Source organism: Blennius ocellaris (assembly GCF_963422515.1).
Source record: "Blennius ocellaris genome assembly, chromosome: 20".
Classification (NCBI taxonomy): Eukaryota; Metazoa; Chordata; class Actinopteri; order Blenniiformes; family Blenniidae; genus Blennius; species Blennius ocellaris.
In genome coordinates, this window is record NC_137669.1 from 16,181,919 (window position 1) to 16,198,748 (window position 16,830).

The 16,830-nt window shown below is 42.9% G+C and overlaps 1 protein-coding gene across 1 annotated transcript in view; it reads right to left on the bottom strand.

Moving 5' to 3' along the window:
* kcnq4 (potassium voltage-gated channel subfamily Q member 4) overlaps window positions 1-16,830 on the bottom strand; it is a 39,761-nt gene that overhangs the window by 8,400 nt on the left and 14,531 nt on the right. The window contains exons 2-9 of the mRNA XM_080515474.1: window positions 6,400-6,490; window positions 5,476-5,602; window positions 5,160-5,335; window positions 4,509-4,634; window positions 3,879-3,989; window positions 3,694-3,789; window positions 3,284-3,372; window positions 2,461-2,586 (exon numbers count right to left, since the gene is read on the bottom strand). Coding sequence (XP_080371600.1) covers window positions 2,461-2,586; window positions 3,284-3,372; window positions 3,694-3,789; window positions 3,879-3,989; window positions 4,509-4,634; window positions 5,160-5,335; window positions 5,476-5,602; window positions 6,400-6,490 — 942 coding nt within the window. The remainder of the gene's footprint in view (window positions 1-2,460; window positions 2,587-3,283; window positions 3,373-3,693; window positions 3,790-3,878; window positions 3,990-4,508; window positions 4,635-5,159; window positions 5,336-5,475; window positions 5,603-6,399; window positions 6,491-16,830) is intronic.

Below are 16,830 nucleotides of genomic sequence, written 5' to 3' on the forward strand. Positions count from 1 at the left end.
AACACAAACAACATGCACCACAGAGCAATTCTAACCGAGTCCTTCACTCCCACGATTTCTACGATGATATATACTCCCTTGTCTTGCGTGTGTTACACGGCAGCCAGCCATTTGAATTAAAATTTAAATAGTGAGAGGAATGTTAGTGGGAACAGCATTTCATGTAAGCAATATGAAATGCTTCAAGCTCAACTGCAGGAAATGAGGGAGATAGAGTGAAAGACCTTTGCATGCTATTTGGGGGGGGGGGGGGGGGGGTAAATGGTTTGGGTGCATTCAAACCATAAACTTCACTGAATCTTTCTGAAGAATGTTGCATGCAAACAGATGTGTTATTGCACTTAGAAAACCTTGTAAAAATACAGCCTGAACACACTGATTTGGTACAGAGGTTTTTATGAATGTGAAACAGAAAGGGGTTCAATCATTAAAACCTTTTCCTTCAAGAAAAGTTTAAAATAGAACAGAAAAATAAAGAAATCTGATGGTCAAAATATCAAATAAAAAAAAACAACGTTTCTTTCTGTGTGAATATTTGATTTATTGTTTTCATTAGAAATATCAAATGAACATATCAAATATTCCACTCAATCCTGAATCCTCTCTGAGACTTTTGTCATGTTTTAAACACAAGAAAACAGGTTTTTCAAGCCAAAGAAACCAAAATCAGTCCAAGTTTCTCAAACTAGGAGAAACTCCTTCATAATAAATTAGAGCACACAGGATGTCTCAACAGGAAAGGGTTCACGCAAATGTTTGTAGACCAGAATGTAGAAGCCTGCTTTAACATCACCTAATTGGTGTCTGTTGACAAAAGCAATGGCAATAAAACCCAATTCTCTTTTTTGAACCTCACAAATCGTGAAGCTTCAGCACGAACAAACTGTTTCACAAGCACACTGCATCGGCCCACAAACGTTTGAGTGTTTCCAGCAAGATGAGCGGGATTAAAAGGAGAAAGAACGATGCTATTGATTGGTGACATTTTAGCGTGCCCCGTGCACAGGCTTGTTGCCGTGGATACCTCTGCTTGCGGCCAGCATGAATCCGGAAGAGACCCCGCTTTTTAGAAAGGAGTTGACTGAGGAGACACACAAGGCAGAGGGAGAGAGGGTGAGGGCAGGAGAGGCGTGGAGAGAAGTGGGGGGGTGGAGGAGGAGAACAAGAAGTTCTGGGTACACGGTGGACCCACGGGGATAAAACAGAGCAAAAAAATGGGGGGGGGGGGGGGGGGGGAGCAGACGGTGAGGTAGCGGGGTGACGTGTGACATCTCTCATAGCCCAAATAGCTCTTTCCTGTCCGGCTTTTGTCACCTTATACCTCAAACTGGAAAATGCAATTTTGAGAGGCAAATTTGGATTATGGAGACACACAGTGACGAGTAGGGGGAGGGGAGGGGGGGTCATCAGTAGGTGGACAAGGATCATGCAAAGGTAGTAAGTGGCGTTTCACCTGAGTGTATTCATCACGACAGCCTGTTAAACACCATGGTGTCATGGTGTGACAGCAGCTCCTCAAAACCGAGACAGTGCGACCAGAAAATCTTCAAACGCTTCAATGTGCTAACGTCTCATCTAACACATGCAAGCATCAGCTATTGACCAATTACATGAGCAGTGTACCTTGTTGCCTACAGTTTACTAGTTTACTTTATTGAAACAACTCGGTTCTCGCTATGAAAACCCTTCAACCCATTAAGACCTGGAGCGCCATTTGTGTGCATGTCCCTTTAAGACCAGGTGTGATGTTTGTGTGCAATGTAAGCAGATTGTTTTGAGTCATGCGTTCTCCTCAAAAAAAAAATTAAAAAATGATGAAATCATCTAAAACGCATTCATAGATATATACCGGTGCATAAATCTACGAAACACATTTCATTCAGCTCTGAAGGGAGAAGCACACAAAGTTTGCAGCCGCTGTTAAAGGGATATACACTAAAATTCCACTCCAGGTCTTGATGCCTTCGGTCAAAAAGCACATTTCATGACTTGAAGAACAAACCTGCATGGAACTTCTGCCTTCCTGAGAACAGATGCAGGATGGGTGACGTGGAAAGGATACAACAGAAATGAAGACAAAGGAAGAGGAAGACAAGAAGAGGAAACCGGTGAGTGAACAGCACGAGGCGATGGAGATGGGAGGAGAATGAGGTAAAGCAGACAAAGATGCAGAGAAGCGGGGGGTTGGGGGGGGTGGGGGGGTGGGAGGCTACAACACAGTGGTCTCAGATCAGATTAGTGAAGAACAGTTAGAGAAACGACACATCCATGCAGAAAGCTCTGGGAGCACTCAAGACTTTTTTTTTTTTTTAATGTGGATGTGTGCACCTGTTGAATGTGTTGCTCTGCGAGTTCCTGCTGTCTGGCTTGTGTTCGGGTGACAAGTGTGTGACTGTAGGTAGACTATTGGCCACCTGCCTGGATGTACTGTGAGGCTGCAAGAGGTGGCGGGGTGCGTACCTGTCCCCCGACAGGTAGGGGGAGCTGTAGGGCCGCAGCCCTGACAGCAGCGTGTGGTAGGAGTTGTGGAGAACCTTCTTGGTGTTACGCTGTCGCTGGAGGTGACTGAACAGTAGCGTCAGTTCTCTGACACCCACGTGCACAAATGAATGAAAGAAAAACAACAAACAAAAAACATGACAAATGAACAAACAAAACAAAAAAAAACATGATCAAAACTCCACAAAAAGGCCACATCAATGGTCCAAATGCTCAAAGGAAGAGGGAAATGAGATGTCACACGGATCAAATTTGGAAAGCAACAACTTGGATGGATGTTAATGTAAAAAAGAAAAAAGGAAAAAGGAAAAAAAAAACGACTTCTATAAATGGTTCTCATGTTCCCCTCTCCTTTTAAGCCAATAAAAATTAGTCAAATTAATACAGAAATGCAGAATGTAAGAAACCACTGCGTACAACAAAAATCAATGAAAATGTAACTGAGGAGAAGAGGCAGAAATCTAAAAGAATGATTTAAAAGTTGAGCAAATGAATTCTTCCCTGTTTCCTTCATGTGAACTGACAATAGAGCTCTTCACAGGCACACTAGGTTTGTCTGCTACGCCAGGTTTTGGCACGAGGCAAGATCCATCTTGGGAATAGCAAAGCAAACCCCCACAAGCTCATTTTCACAAGGTGAAATGATTTTCTTGAGAGCTTTTGTGATGCAACTCTTCAAATCTCTGTCTGCATGTATTGCGACACTCCAAATCAATGACAAAGGCAGTTACAGACTCCCGTATAGTTGAAGCCACTGTGCAGGAAGTGCATTGGGGCAACTTACCTGAACGAAGGCAACATGCTGTCATAGAAGTACCATGTCGCTGTCAGATAGGAGTGTTTGGCATCTGTAGAGTAGAGACGCCACGCAGCCTGACGAAAGAAATGATATAGTATGCCCTCAAGTCATATTTCAATTCCAATATAGCCATCTCATGGCTCTTTACAGAGACCATTTCATGCCATGCACACTATTGGGTACTACTATTTGACAATTTAATATTTTATTTCAGGAGAGTAGCGTCTAATTTTTTTTTTTAACAAAATAGTCCATTTTACTATTGGGAATTTAGAAGAAAGGTAAAGAAATGCAGAAGGTACCAAATATAGTAGTCCATTTTGATAAATACAACCTCGCTGCCCAACATGTGAGTGTCTCTGAAGAGCCTCCACGGCTCTCAAAGTGGTCGTTACCTGTATCAAGTTCGCGGCAGGCATCCTCCTCTTCTCAAAGTGCTTCTGTCTGTGCTGCTCTTGAACCTTCAAGGCAAAGCCCGACCCCAGAATTCCCTGAGGGTCAAAAGATCAAACTGAAGTCAGGAGTTGCGACTCGTGAGGAGTCCCAGACGGGATCGCGAGTAAATATATCGGAGACTTACGGCCGGGAGGGCAAAGAAGGAAACTCCCAGGAGAGCGAAGCCGGCAGCCAGGAGCCGGCCCTGCCACGTACGAGGGGTCTTGTCCCCATAACCAATGGTGGTCAGTGTTATCTGGGCAGGTTACAACATTTGCATTGCATTTCAATTTTAACGCTTGATTCATCCGTCACACTTGTAATAACTATGCAACTCTATTTTTACACCAATGACAAGATGGGGATCACAAGACAGGAGTTCCAACATGTGCACAGTATCCTAAAAAAGTATCCTAAACAATGTGATAGTCGAGCATGAAGGAAGTGCAGTTTATCTTTACGATCAAAACGGCACATTGTAAGCAAGCGTATGTAATTGATACGTCCTTGACATTGTTAATTACAACTCAGATGTTTCAGTGTTTCACACCAGATCTACAAGAACATTTAATAAAACATGTGTGTAGGGATCATAAACTTTTAAAGGGATTTGATTTTAAAGTTCTTATTTGGATGCAATAATACTGCAACAAAAAAGTTACTTTCAGAGTTTCTTCCAATAAAATACGATCATGTAAAGCTGTTGAAAAGATGCCAGCACACCCCACTTAAGTACAGTCTGTGTCCCATTTCCACATTGACATGCAGTACTCACAGTTCCCCACCAGAGGGAGTCTGCATAGGTGTTGAAGTCTGGGTTGACGTCTTTCTCTGCCAGGTACACCAGGAAGGAGGCAAAGATCAGCACCAGGAAGCCGATGTACCAGGCAGTAATCAGCTCCTGGGAGGCAGAGAGCAGGTATCAATCACACCTGTCAGCGGCCGCAGCGCCATAATCCCTGCCGTCATTACCGCATCACCGTCATCATTATTGGCTAAATCCTCATCACAATCACATTTGGCTTGCACTTTGACTTGGCTGCACCGTTCTGCTGAGACAGCTGATGCATCACTTCATCATCCGCCCTATCATTATCACCCAGCTGTCTATATGTGTTCTGCTGCTGACCCTTGGCCAGTGGACATCTATGTCAGCACAAGAAAGAAAACTAATTGCCAAAATAATGGAGAGTGTTCATGTTTGGGGGCAGTGAATACTCGTCAAGCTTATGATCCATTAGCCTCACCTGAGATGTATATATAGAGCTATGAACCATTAGTCACTCCTTTAATAGCCACTGTCTGTTGTTGTAATAATCCTCACTCTTGCATGTGGCTACTATGTAAATAGCAGGTTTTAAATTGCTAATGCACAGGTCTAAATGCACAGCAGGAGATCTGTCATGTATTTGTTATGACATCCCACCTTGCTGTGAGCATAAACTACTGAGCCCAGTAGTTTCCACGTGCCTCCTCGTCGGTCCATACGAACCATGCGCAAAATCTGCAGGAAGCGCATGCTGCGAAGGGCAGACGTTGCAAAGATGTTGCCCTGCGTCCCTGCAGCGATCACTGCCAGCGACGCCACAAACACTATGAAGTCTGCAGATAAGAGGACCAACGAGAGAGAGAGAGAGAGAACAGGTGAGTAAATGTCTTCATGAGGTGTTGAGATCTCACAATTTGTTACGAGCATCCTCAGGGCACTTTGGCGAGGCTCTGTGCACCGTGCGCTCACTAACCGATGACACAGAAGGGCTTCCTGGCGAACCTCAGCCGTCCCTGCCATCCACGGTATCTGCAGCAGCAGCCAGCCGCCCAGATCCTGACGAAGTACTCCGTCCCGAACACCACGATCATGACAAACTCCTGCGAGTCGACATACAGTGAGAGAAACAGAAAGGTCGGTGGGACAACACAGTTCCATCAACCCTCATTCTATATATTTTCCACACAATCAATCGTTTTCTTTGAAAGGTTTCTTTCTTTTAAAAGTCACACAATTATCTTTTAAAGTTTTGAAAATGTTTGAAATGTTCAATTTCCCTTATGAAGGGTAAAGTGCGTGCCACGAATGATCTCTCCATTTCTTGTCTTTCTCTTATTTCTAGGTTTCGGGGCGCAGTAGGCGGTTTGAACTGCACTGAACCAATCTGTCATGAGATCAAACGTTCATTGTAAGTAAAGTCTGCTAATGGCTGATTGCCCACTAATGGCCAGGCGATTGATCGTGAACGCTGAACGGAGAGAATACGAAAGTCAGGAGCTACTCGCCCTTAAACCACAAGCAAAAAGAACGAGCAAGGTGGGTTGTTGGGAGGGCTGGAGAGAGGAGACGACGGGTCAGGTGAAGAAGGGGAGAGCGAGTGTCTATTACGTGCCACTAAAGCAGCTGCAGCACAGAGGAAGAGGAGGAGATTAAGGGATAGCTATTAGGATTAGTGCATCATGCCTATGATTTCCTGCGCAGTCAACAGCACCTGAATCTTCCCACCTGCTTACATGGCTGTCTGCACAGCACAACAACATCAAATGCGAGCAGCGGTAAGTGAGACGGCATGGACACAAGGGCAGTGAAGGAGTGTGTGTGTGTGTGTGTGTGTGTTTGTGCTCAAAATGATATCTATGTGTGTGTTTGCATGCGAGAGAGGGGGGGGGGGGGTTACCAGGATGAAGAGGCCTTGGTTGGCAACCTTCTGGTGTTCGGGGATGGTGGAGAAGACCGACAACACCAGGCAGCTGAACACCAGCAGGAAACTGCAACACACAGACAATCGCACGCATTTTAAAATATACACGCCAGGCCAAAGAGGTGAGGCAGAATAGTTTAGGCTCACACATCCGACACGATTTGATTACAGTGGGTTGGACCAATCACAATTTGGCATCATAGGATAAAAATGCTGACAACTGCAAAATGTTCCACAAAAGTTTTAGTGTTCACGTGTTTCAGTTTTCAACACTTTTCATCACATCAAACATGACACTTTGCATCTTTACATAAACTCACCCTACAGTATACCTTGACCTCTTATGCAATTTTATTAGCTTGAGGTGGCTAGCTTTCACTGCATCACTGATCCCTCAACCACAAGTGTTGCTGCCATCTACTAGCCAGTTCTGGTTGCTAACAATGTGGATAAATCAAGAGCAACAATTCCTTTTCTGAAAAAAATCAACAATCAAAAAAACATGGAATTCATGTTTTTGCAACAAAAGGCCAGATTGGACTTCTTGAGAGCCGTTTCACGGAAAGCGTCCTTGAACCCCTAACAAGCTTGGTTTGTATCTGTTTGCAAAATTGATCAACAAAATAAAACTCCTTGAATATAATTCATTAGATTTCTGCATGGTTAACACATGGTGAAAGTTCGAGGAGGAAACCATTTGTTGATTCATCACATAAACACATTGTTGTGTGCGGCAACATTAATAATAATGGAGGAACGTTCCAATGTTTTATCACACCAGTGTTCACTCCACTACTACAATACACCACTTTAGGATGCAACCGTGAACAACAGTAGTGAATATACTACACTACAATGCAGTATACTATAGTACTCTGTACTATAACTGAGCACACTCCAGTAGGCTTTGACCACAAGGTCGAGAAATATCAAATTTACTGGCTTTAAATAAGTAGTTCCACTTGTTTCCTGTTCATGACGTGGCAAGAACGGATTTTATGTACCGAGTTTGAATGAGTTGAATTATGTGTGTGTGAGAAAACATTCTGTCTGGACACACACAGCGGATTAAAAACAAAACAGAAGAAGCTGAATTCACACTGTGGCGCCAGTGGTCTGACAGCGCTGCACCCATGCGTGTCAGTACAGTATCGTCCAGTAAAGAACGGTGTGTTAACACAGGTATAAGTATCCCATAGAAGTAATGGCCACTTCATCTTCAGAACTACTCCGAGATGTAACACAACATAAATTCTGATCAATTGCGTGTCATGTTTGAGGTGTTCTCGTGTTCTTATAAACACTTCCTTTTCTTCCATGTCACGTCGCCACTTCACATTCCCTGTTTTTTTAAGTTCGAGACCAAACGACGGCAGAAGTGAACACAATGTCCGACATTTCTGAAATGACCAAGTCTGAACCAAGAAGCCAGAGGGTAACACGTTCATGAATTCCTCTGTTAGTGAGAAAATGAAATAATAAAATTACAAATATAGTGGTGAACACTCTTCCAGGTTGAGTTTGTGTGGATCGTCTGGTTTCCTGAGCCGACGTCACAATTATAAAAGACCCAAAGGTGAGCCTGTGACCCCCCGAGGTGGATACAGCGTTAGAGCAGACAGATGGATGGAACTACGTGTTGAGCCGATTTCCTCAGTAAGACTGGAGGAACACTTGATAACAACATGTTTTCATACTGTGTGGTGCTGAAAAGAAAAATGTTGGCACTGACGCGTCGTCCCAGTTCACAAGTGGAAACAGTTATTGTTAGACGTTATTTCAGCGGAACTGTCAACAGTGAGATTAAAAGGGGCAACTTAGTGCCGGGGTGAATCTTAAATTTAGATTAGTTTCATAACACTTCTTACTTTGTCATTTGTAAATTAGAAACAATGCGATTTTTTTTGATATGATGCAGTCTGTGTCCATGAGATTCATGTATATAACTCCACTTCCTATTGTCAATAACGGTGTACAATCTATCCACAAAATGTTTTCATGCCAAATATTTCTTCTTTTTCTGCAATCTGTGGGAAAATGTTTTCCTTTTTAGGTCATTGCATTGGAGTGAGATAACCTCCCCTATGATGTGACGGCACAGAGATTGCCTGACGGGGAGCAACGAGAGCCTGACGAAGCCGCAATTCCGCCCAAAACGATGCATCGCTTCACCCGCTGAACTCCTACAAAACGCAACACACCAGCTGTGCAGATGAGCCACGGAAACCACGGCACAGAACCGATGTTCCCGCGAGTGGGGAGCAAAGAGGTATCAGGTGGAAAAGATAAGGACGAGCTGCGAGAAATAAACAGTTGCACACAAACACCACTGTGCCATGCGAATCGCGAGCTGGCGGGGCCGAATTGGCCAGGTGGCAGCTGCTGGTCCAGCTGGTCTGGATGTCAAAGTCAGAGAACACTTGCTGGACGCCAAAGCAGGCCGCACAGCTTCACACAAGGGTGCCCTTTCTCCGCGATTAGTAATACGATCAGCTGGTTTCTAACTAGGCTAATATGTGCGACACATAATACACTTTAAGTGTTCACATTGAAGAGTCGCTTTGAGGAGAGAAGCGTGCAAATCGGATGTCAAAACAGTGTGTCTGTGTGTGTGTTTGCATTCGGTGGAGGAGGAAACGACCAAAGACGGTTTGCTCTCAGATTGACAGCGTCTTTATCTGACTGACACATTACATTTACATTTTAACTGACGAGAGAAACAAAGCATCATGAAACTATACTATCTCTTAATAAAATCAATGAAAGAACAACAAATAAACAATCAGATGTTTGTTTTGCTGATCATCAGTAAATTGTCAAAATACAATGATAAAATTTGTCACATCAAATAATGGGGAATTTGTGGAGTCAAAGTAACTGATAAGTATCTGTCAAACGTGATCTGCAATTGGACACCAACAGTTATAAGGAGTTCGTTTGATAGTCAGGGTGAAGGTGAAGCAGAAGAAGAAGGAGAGAGAACCCACAGTGACACAAGAAGAACATGCAAACTCCAAGTTTTTTTTTTTCCTTCAATCAGTTCAAACCATGAACTATCTGGCTGTGAAGCAACATAGCAAACCACTATAATATATAGAAAATCAGAGTTATCTAATCTACAATCAAAGCAACAAAAAAAGTTCAACGTCAGAGTTCCATTTGAAGCAATAAATAGATTCATTAAAATAAACACAGCAAATGATGCAGCGCTCCGAAGAGACGGCTGAAGCAGATCTTGCACAGTTTAGAAAGACACTGCACGCCAAGCGTAAATAACCACACCCGCAATTACCACCGTATATTTCTCAGCCCAGTGGCGCGTGCACAGTGGAGAGTTTGTGCTTCAGCCACAGAAGAGTTAGTTTGAAAAAATACTCCGATGACTCCCTGCAAACAACACATTTTGGTCATTCATCAGCTCCACAATGTGCTGACTGGCCCGTCTGTCTTTTTACCCTCAATTAACTCAAAGCGCTGTGCCTATCTCCACGAGGAGGATATTTCGTTTGGGTAGCCTCTCAGGTAGTTTCTTCCACCGAGCGGTACTTTATGACAGGAAACAAGGCGCAGCACACAGATACAGCAGATGGATGGACAACTCGGGGAAAAACACAGACACGACCCACTGCATTATGTCGGCAATCCTGCAGTTTTGTTACCGTCAAATAACAAAGTCCTTCTAAGAGTAACAAACACGGTACTGACCTACTTTTCAACATACTCAACTTATTGAGTTATGCAGATAGTTTTGCATAATCACAAAAAGGAAATTCTTAAACTTAGTTACTCTCTGCAAACGATATATTTTGGCCATTCACAAGCTTTTCTCGCCGGCGACGGAAACCACCGATACGACAAATCAAAGTAATTCCAAAACTACACCAATAACATTTGAATCCAGTTGTTTCTTTTTCCTGCCGTTTTCTGATCTCCCATTGGACTGAATAATCAGCAGCTCAGCTCTTTATTCTGCTTGTATCTGCTTTGTAGTCCCCAGTGAATATAAATATGTATATATGAACAAATGCATATGAACATAATTAAACAAACATATATAGGGCATGTGTGATGCATGTGGAGGGGGAGTTACATTTCTGCTGAGGGCATATTTTATTCCGCCGCTGCCCTCCATCCACCCCAGTCCCAGAGAGTCTAGCGTCCCTCCCACCCTTTCAGGGAAGTGTCAATTAAGAGCAAAGCGTCAGTGGAAATCCACCAAATCAGCAGGGTTGGTCTCATGAGACTTTTGAAAAAAACGTCATCCTGGCCTCGAGTCGCTCCTGCCTCAACTAAATATTGCCGAGTTCAAAAAGATATTTGAAAAAGTTCATGATATAGAGCAGGGAGTTAATTTTGCCCTTGTGGGTAAGAAAATAAAATAAAATCCCTGTTGAGAGGTGAATCCACATTTTTAGCTTAAATGGGAGTAAAGGAAGCATAAATACATGAGAAGAAAACATGCAAAGAGACATGAAGAAAGAAGGGAATCCTAAAGATCATTTGTGAAAGTGAGCCGCTCAGGATGTTTACTTTAAGCGTTCCAGGCATTAGTAATTGCCCCAAAACTTTGAACAAAGGATAATGCCTGCTCTGCTATATACAGAGGATATCTGACTTTTCTCCTAAGGTAATTTGTCTTGCGGACACTGTGGAGAATCAAGAAAAATGCAAGCACAGTAAAAGAAAGAAAGAAGGAAAGAACGAAAGAGATCAGCATAGATATACATACAGAGATATGCACCAATTTGGAAGTTTATCCAAACAGTTTCTGTCCGTCTTGGATGTAAAACTCCAGAGAGCCCGTGAGCCACTGGCGGGGCAGACAACAAATACGCGCGTTTTGTTTTTAATGGAAACTAGACAAGGTGCTTTCACGGCTGTTTTCCTGTAAGCACACGCAAGTGAGAAAGGCGATCTCACATTACCTCGACTGGCCTGCGAGAAGATTGAAGTGAGATACAAAGGTATTACCAGGCCTAATAAACATATATGACATTGTGTATTGTTGCACCACACTGTGTTAATGCGTGTCTGTTAGCGCTCCCCGCTGCGCGCCAGCCAGCGCACCTCGCTGAGAGAGGAAGGACGGCTGGATGGTGGGAAAATGCAGCTGTGATTCAATCACTGCTGGATGATAAAGCAGCTATCAGTTACAAACCAGCAGAGGAGAGGAGAGGAGAGGAGGATGGCTGAGAAGGCAGATGCTGGAGGAAAGTGAGCTGGGAAGATGTGGACAGTTCAAAGTGGAAAACATAGAGCAGAGATGATGCTTGGGGAAATGTGGAAGAGACGCAGGGAAACGGAGATGAGGGCTGAAGTTGGACATTAATCGAAATGGTCATAAGGTCTGGAGGTTTGAAGCATTACAACGACTTCATTACTATAACTGAATCAAGGTTTTTGCTTTCCACTTGTGTTACATTTGCATCGCAAGGCTTCACAGTTTCAAGACTGATCCGAGCCTAAATGTCTGAAGACAGAGAAAACAGGTTTTTTTGAGTATCAATCAGTGCACTTCAGACACAGTAGAAAAAACAAAACAAAACACTGAACCAGACAAGAGAATGAGAGTCTCACCACGAAGTGAAAAGGCCTAATAGATGTGATGTCTGACAGGAAGTAGCAGCTTAAAGTCAACCAGATGACACTGATGATGGAGAATATCATCAACACATTTTCTATCCTTGTTTGGAGCCGTTACTTTTTTCCACTTTTACTCAAGTAAAGAAACTGAATCAGTTTATTCTCTTTACTCAGGTGTAAGGAAATAAGTGTGGAACTCCGAGGACGTTACAACGAGCTCCAAAGCATTGTCTCACACATGCTGCTGTTGTGCAAACACAAATAACAACACCGTCCAAATATTGAACACACTCTTGCAGCCACAACCTCTACAAGGACAAAAACTGGTAAACATATAGACCCGCTTCAACAAATATGCCAAAGAAGCTCACTTGGACGGTGATGTTACAGCAGTAGAGTCAGACGAGAACCCGTGTCAAGAGGTCACCTTGAAACTAGAGAACTACTTCACTATAAAACATTAAAAATAATTTAAAAAATAAACATCTTTTCCACGGAGCAGCTCTGCTACAAGGAGAGTTTCTCCCAAAAATAAAAAAAGAGGAAAAGGTGACCTGAAGCAGAGAGAGGTAGAGGAAGTGCCGTCAGGAGAGGAAGAGAAAGGAGAGAAAGCGGCGAAAGGTGGAAACAGTAGAAAGATATTAATAGCGTTTCACTTTCTTTAAATAGGAACTGCAGGCAAAATGTGCTGGGAGGCTGCAGAGCACGAGAACAGCCTGTGAACAGACTGTGTGTGCCCGGTAGGTGTACCCCCTCTTATTTCATCTGGGACAGCAACTCTTCAAGGCACGGAAAAAAAACAAAAAAAACAATAACAACAACAACAACTCAACTCACAAACAAATAGAAGATGAAATGTGCTTTTTCACAAGAAAAGAAGCTGACTGGGCTGTTCGTGGGTTCTAGTACTAGTGCGTGCTCCATGGGGGGGGCTAACATGAGAGTGTTCTGCAAAAATCAGGGGAATGTGTTTGTTTTCTTGTGAATGCCACAACATTGAGGAAAACTTTGTGAATTATTTAGATTTTGAGAGGTCACGACAGAAGCGGCGCAGTGCAGCCATGGCAGTTTGCATCACGAATAGCAAGGTCGGACGCTTCTGCACAAATTATTGGCTTAGCATGCTTTTGCATGTCAAATACTTCAAGTAAAATGCATCATTCATGTGCACTAAGAGGGAATACGTGACCAAATCAAAAGGATTAAAACATAGTGTTAGTTATGATCAGAATTGTAGTGAAAAAATACATTTAAAAATCAGAAAAAATGCCACAAACACCTCAAAAAGAAGAAAATGTGAAGTTTAGCATAAAATAATTTGCCCAATAAAGGGTTAAACAAGGAGCAGTTATCTTGATCTCAATTTTCTTGCAGCACATCAAACCATAACTATCAAAAAAAAAAAAGTTAGATGAAAAAGTTGCATGACAAACTACAACAATTATCTTTCAATTGTTGTAAGAAAAAGTAAAGAATCTTGCGATCCTGTGTGATTTTCAGGAACATTTCAAGTGCTCAATACCAAGAACCATACAGCATATCATATATAAAAAGTGCAGCTGTGCAAAATTCACTCTCCAACATTACCCGGAGCAGCTTCTGTCTGTAAGCAGAGGTGCGGCTGTGTCTCCTCTGGATACCTAATGGTTCACATGTGCCTCATGACAAGCTCTCCTCTGGTTATCGACAATGATTCATTAAGCAAATTGATTTATGGATCACAATTAAGCGACATTTCAGTGAATCTTAATGCAAGGCACTTATCCTCCAATTTTGTATCTGTGCAGATGCATTAAACTCTAATGCAGCCCATCCAGTGAGTTTGATTGATTTGTTTTACTGTCATGCACTGCAAACACACATACGGTGCAACAGATACTAGATTTTAGAATATGTACATATAAATATGCTGCATTAGAGTATCTGACAGTATTGGATTTTTTTTTTTTCCCCTCCTCGCTCGGTGAAACAATTCTGTGCGGCTGCAGCGCGGATGGTTAGACACTGAAGAAATATGTCCAGTGTGGTCACATATCTAACCAGTAAATGGGAAATGGGGTGAAATTAAACTATAACCACAGAGGCAGGATATATTCATGAGGCGAGAACGGGTTCACAAGGGCTGCACAACCGTGTGTTTGTGTGTGTGTGTGTGTGTGTGTGTGGTCTCTAAGAGGAACAAGATTAATAGTCATTACAGACAATTATTTGATGATTGGTGGCGCTTTGACCTGGTGGGAAATCAGATGGGCGTGTTTTTTTTTTTTTTTTTACAATGATCAGAACAATTCAGTGTGAAATTGTTTGCATTAATCCGTAAAGATTTATGTCACCATGAAAAAAAAAAGAAAGAAGAAAAGGCCTGAAAAATGAAGGGTTGTGCCTTTTTACATATTATTGACATCACTTGGCCACGAGGCTGTATAAAATTGTGGCCATCATAAGGACCTGAATGAGCTTATATTAATCATAAGCACACACACACACACACACACACACACACACACACACACACACACACACACACACACACACACACACACACACACACACACACACACACACACACACACACACACACACACACACACACACACACACACACGCAAGACGCTCCATTGTCGCTGATGTTTTCTTTATTTTCTTTGCTGCCTATGGCGTTACAGAAGTGGGGGATCGGACCAGGGTGGAGACAAAGTGCTGTGAGAGCTCTGACATTTAGCTGTGGCATTGTTACCAGGAGCTCTCCAATTAGCACAGAGCCGACAAACCCTTTAGTAGGTGTATGGGCAGCCACTCTGCGCACCAGTGTGCTTGTGTAGCGCTGACATTTCCCCAGCGCCGGCTCAACCTTCGCACATGCTTGGATAGGCGACACCGGGCGTGCGGGTAGTCGATACCGCATCGAGAGTGTTTCTTTATGTCCTCCGCGCTGGTGAGTTTAAAACTTCATCTACAACATGTAAAAGTCCAAAAACAAGCATGTGACTTCTCAGACCCCCCATGGATCCGAGAACACAGGCACACCCCGACATACCAGTTCCCCCCCTCCCTCTCCGTGACCCGGGCCGTGACTGAATTTCAGACCAATCATCATTACTCTGTGACAGGTCTAATCTTGTTACCATGGCAGCGGGGATCTCCAGTGATGGATTACAGAGGGTCAGGGGCGGCTCTCGAGGATTGAGGAACAACAAAAAGAAAGCGATGACTGCAACATTTGAACTCGGGCTAATGGGATTGGCCCAGCGGTTTTGAGGCGAGGGGTGTGAGAAAATGAGCAGGGGTCGCACACAACCATGGTGGTCAGCGGATCTCAAGGAGGAGCGGACAGGATTTACACGGGATGCTGCGGTGATGTTCAGGCCACTAAATACTGATACCAAGGTTCGAAAGCATTTAAAGCACCGTGTGAACGCGACCAGAGCGAGCATCTAGATTTTCACACAATGAAAATATGTGCCGTTGATGCGTTGGTAAAAGAAATACACATATCATTACTGGGGCCCGTTCACGACCAGAATCTGATCTTCATCAGCTGACATTTGAACTAAAGTGGATATAGACAGGTTGTCTCGCCTCAGAGCTCACTGGTGGTGGCGTAATTAGCAACACAAGGTGTCAGTAGACACATAACTCTAACACACCATGCAGATTAACTTTTTATAAATCGGACTGTCTGACAGACAAACAGGTGCTGTGAGTCTATGGTGAACAGCACAGCTCTGGGGTTTCGTCATTTAAGTTCTTGTGACTCTCCCGGAGAGGAAAAAAGACAAACATGACTAAACTGTTGGACATAAAGTCTGGAGCTGATGCCAGCGGACTGTGGGTGAAACACAGATAAACATACCCACACATTTCCAGTCACAGACAGACCACTTTCCCATTACCTCAAATATTATCTTAATGGCACTCCGCCCCTCCCGACCCGACACACAGGAAGAACATGCAGACTGACTGACTGACAGGCATAAAAACAGCTTCTTTCCCCGAGCCGTAGAAGGTCTCCGTCTCGAACTCTATCTGAACCTAATTTACTAACTCAATAGCCATTTAATTTAGATTTTTAACAACAATGCACTATTTTTATATGCTGCCGTTTTAATTTCACAACTGAGCTGCTTTTATCCACATGCCACACAAAGTTGTCCAAATAAAAAGTCAGATTTGATCTTGTGTGAGGCGACAGTGATAACCAGTACAACACCATGTGCTCCACATATTATATGTTTAAGAGACATGCTAAAGTACAGTTATATACAAAAACATTTTTAAAAGAGAACTTAATTTCTATGAATAAAATGTATTTGTAATCAAGATACATTACTTTGCATTTCATTGTTGTTTTGTTTTTTTAATAAGGCTCCACTTATCATTTAAATTACTTATGTGCTTAAATAAGATAATTTGCCCCTTTTAAAACATTGGGCTCATAGTAAGCCTACAATTTTTGCAACACAAAACTCCCCAAAGGTGTAAATAAACAGTTATCTTAATATCAGTTGAACTAATACACAATGTGGCATTACTATATTCCATGTTGTCCTGATTGGTTCAGTATGTTTTTAGAGAGAAATAAACAACTGTCCTTCATCAACCTCCTGAGTGATGCAAGTTTTCACCCTCCAGCTACACAAACATAAACTATTAATATGTTAACAGACCATTCCTATTGTGTAAGGTGGAGAAATAACATGAACTCACTGACTCCTGGGGACAAACAGTAACAACTCAGTTTAACTTGACTTGGGTGGGTTTTATATTCAAAACGACTTGAAATGAATCTTTCAGCTCAAGTATATTCACCAAGCGCGTAAAAGG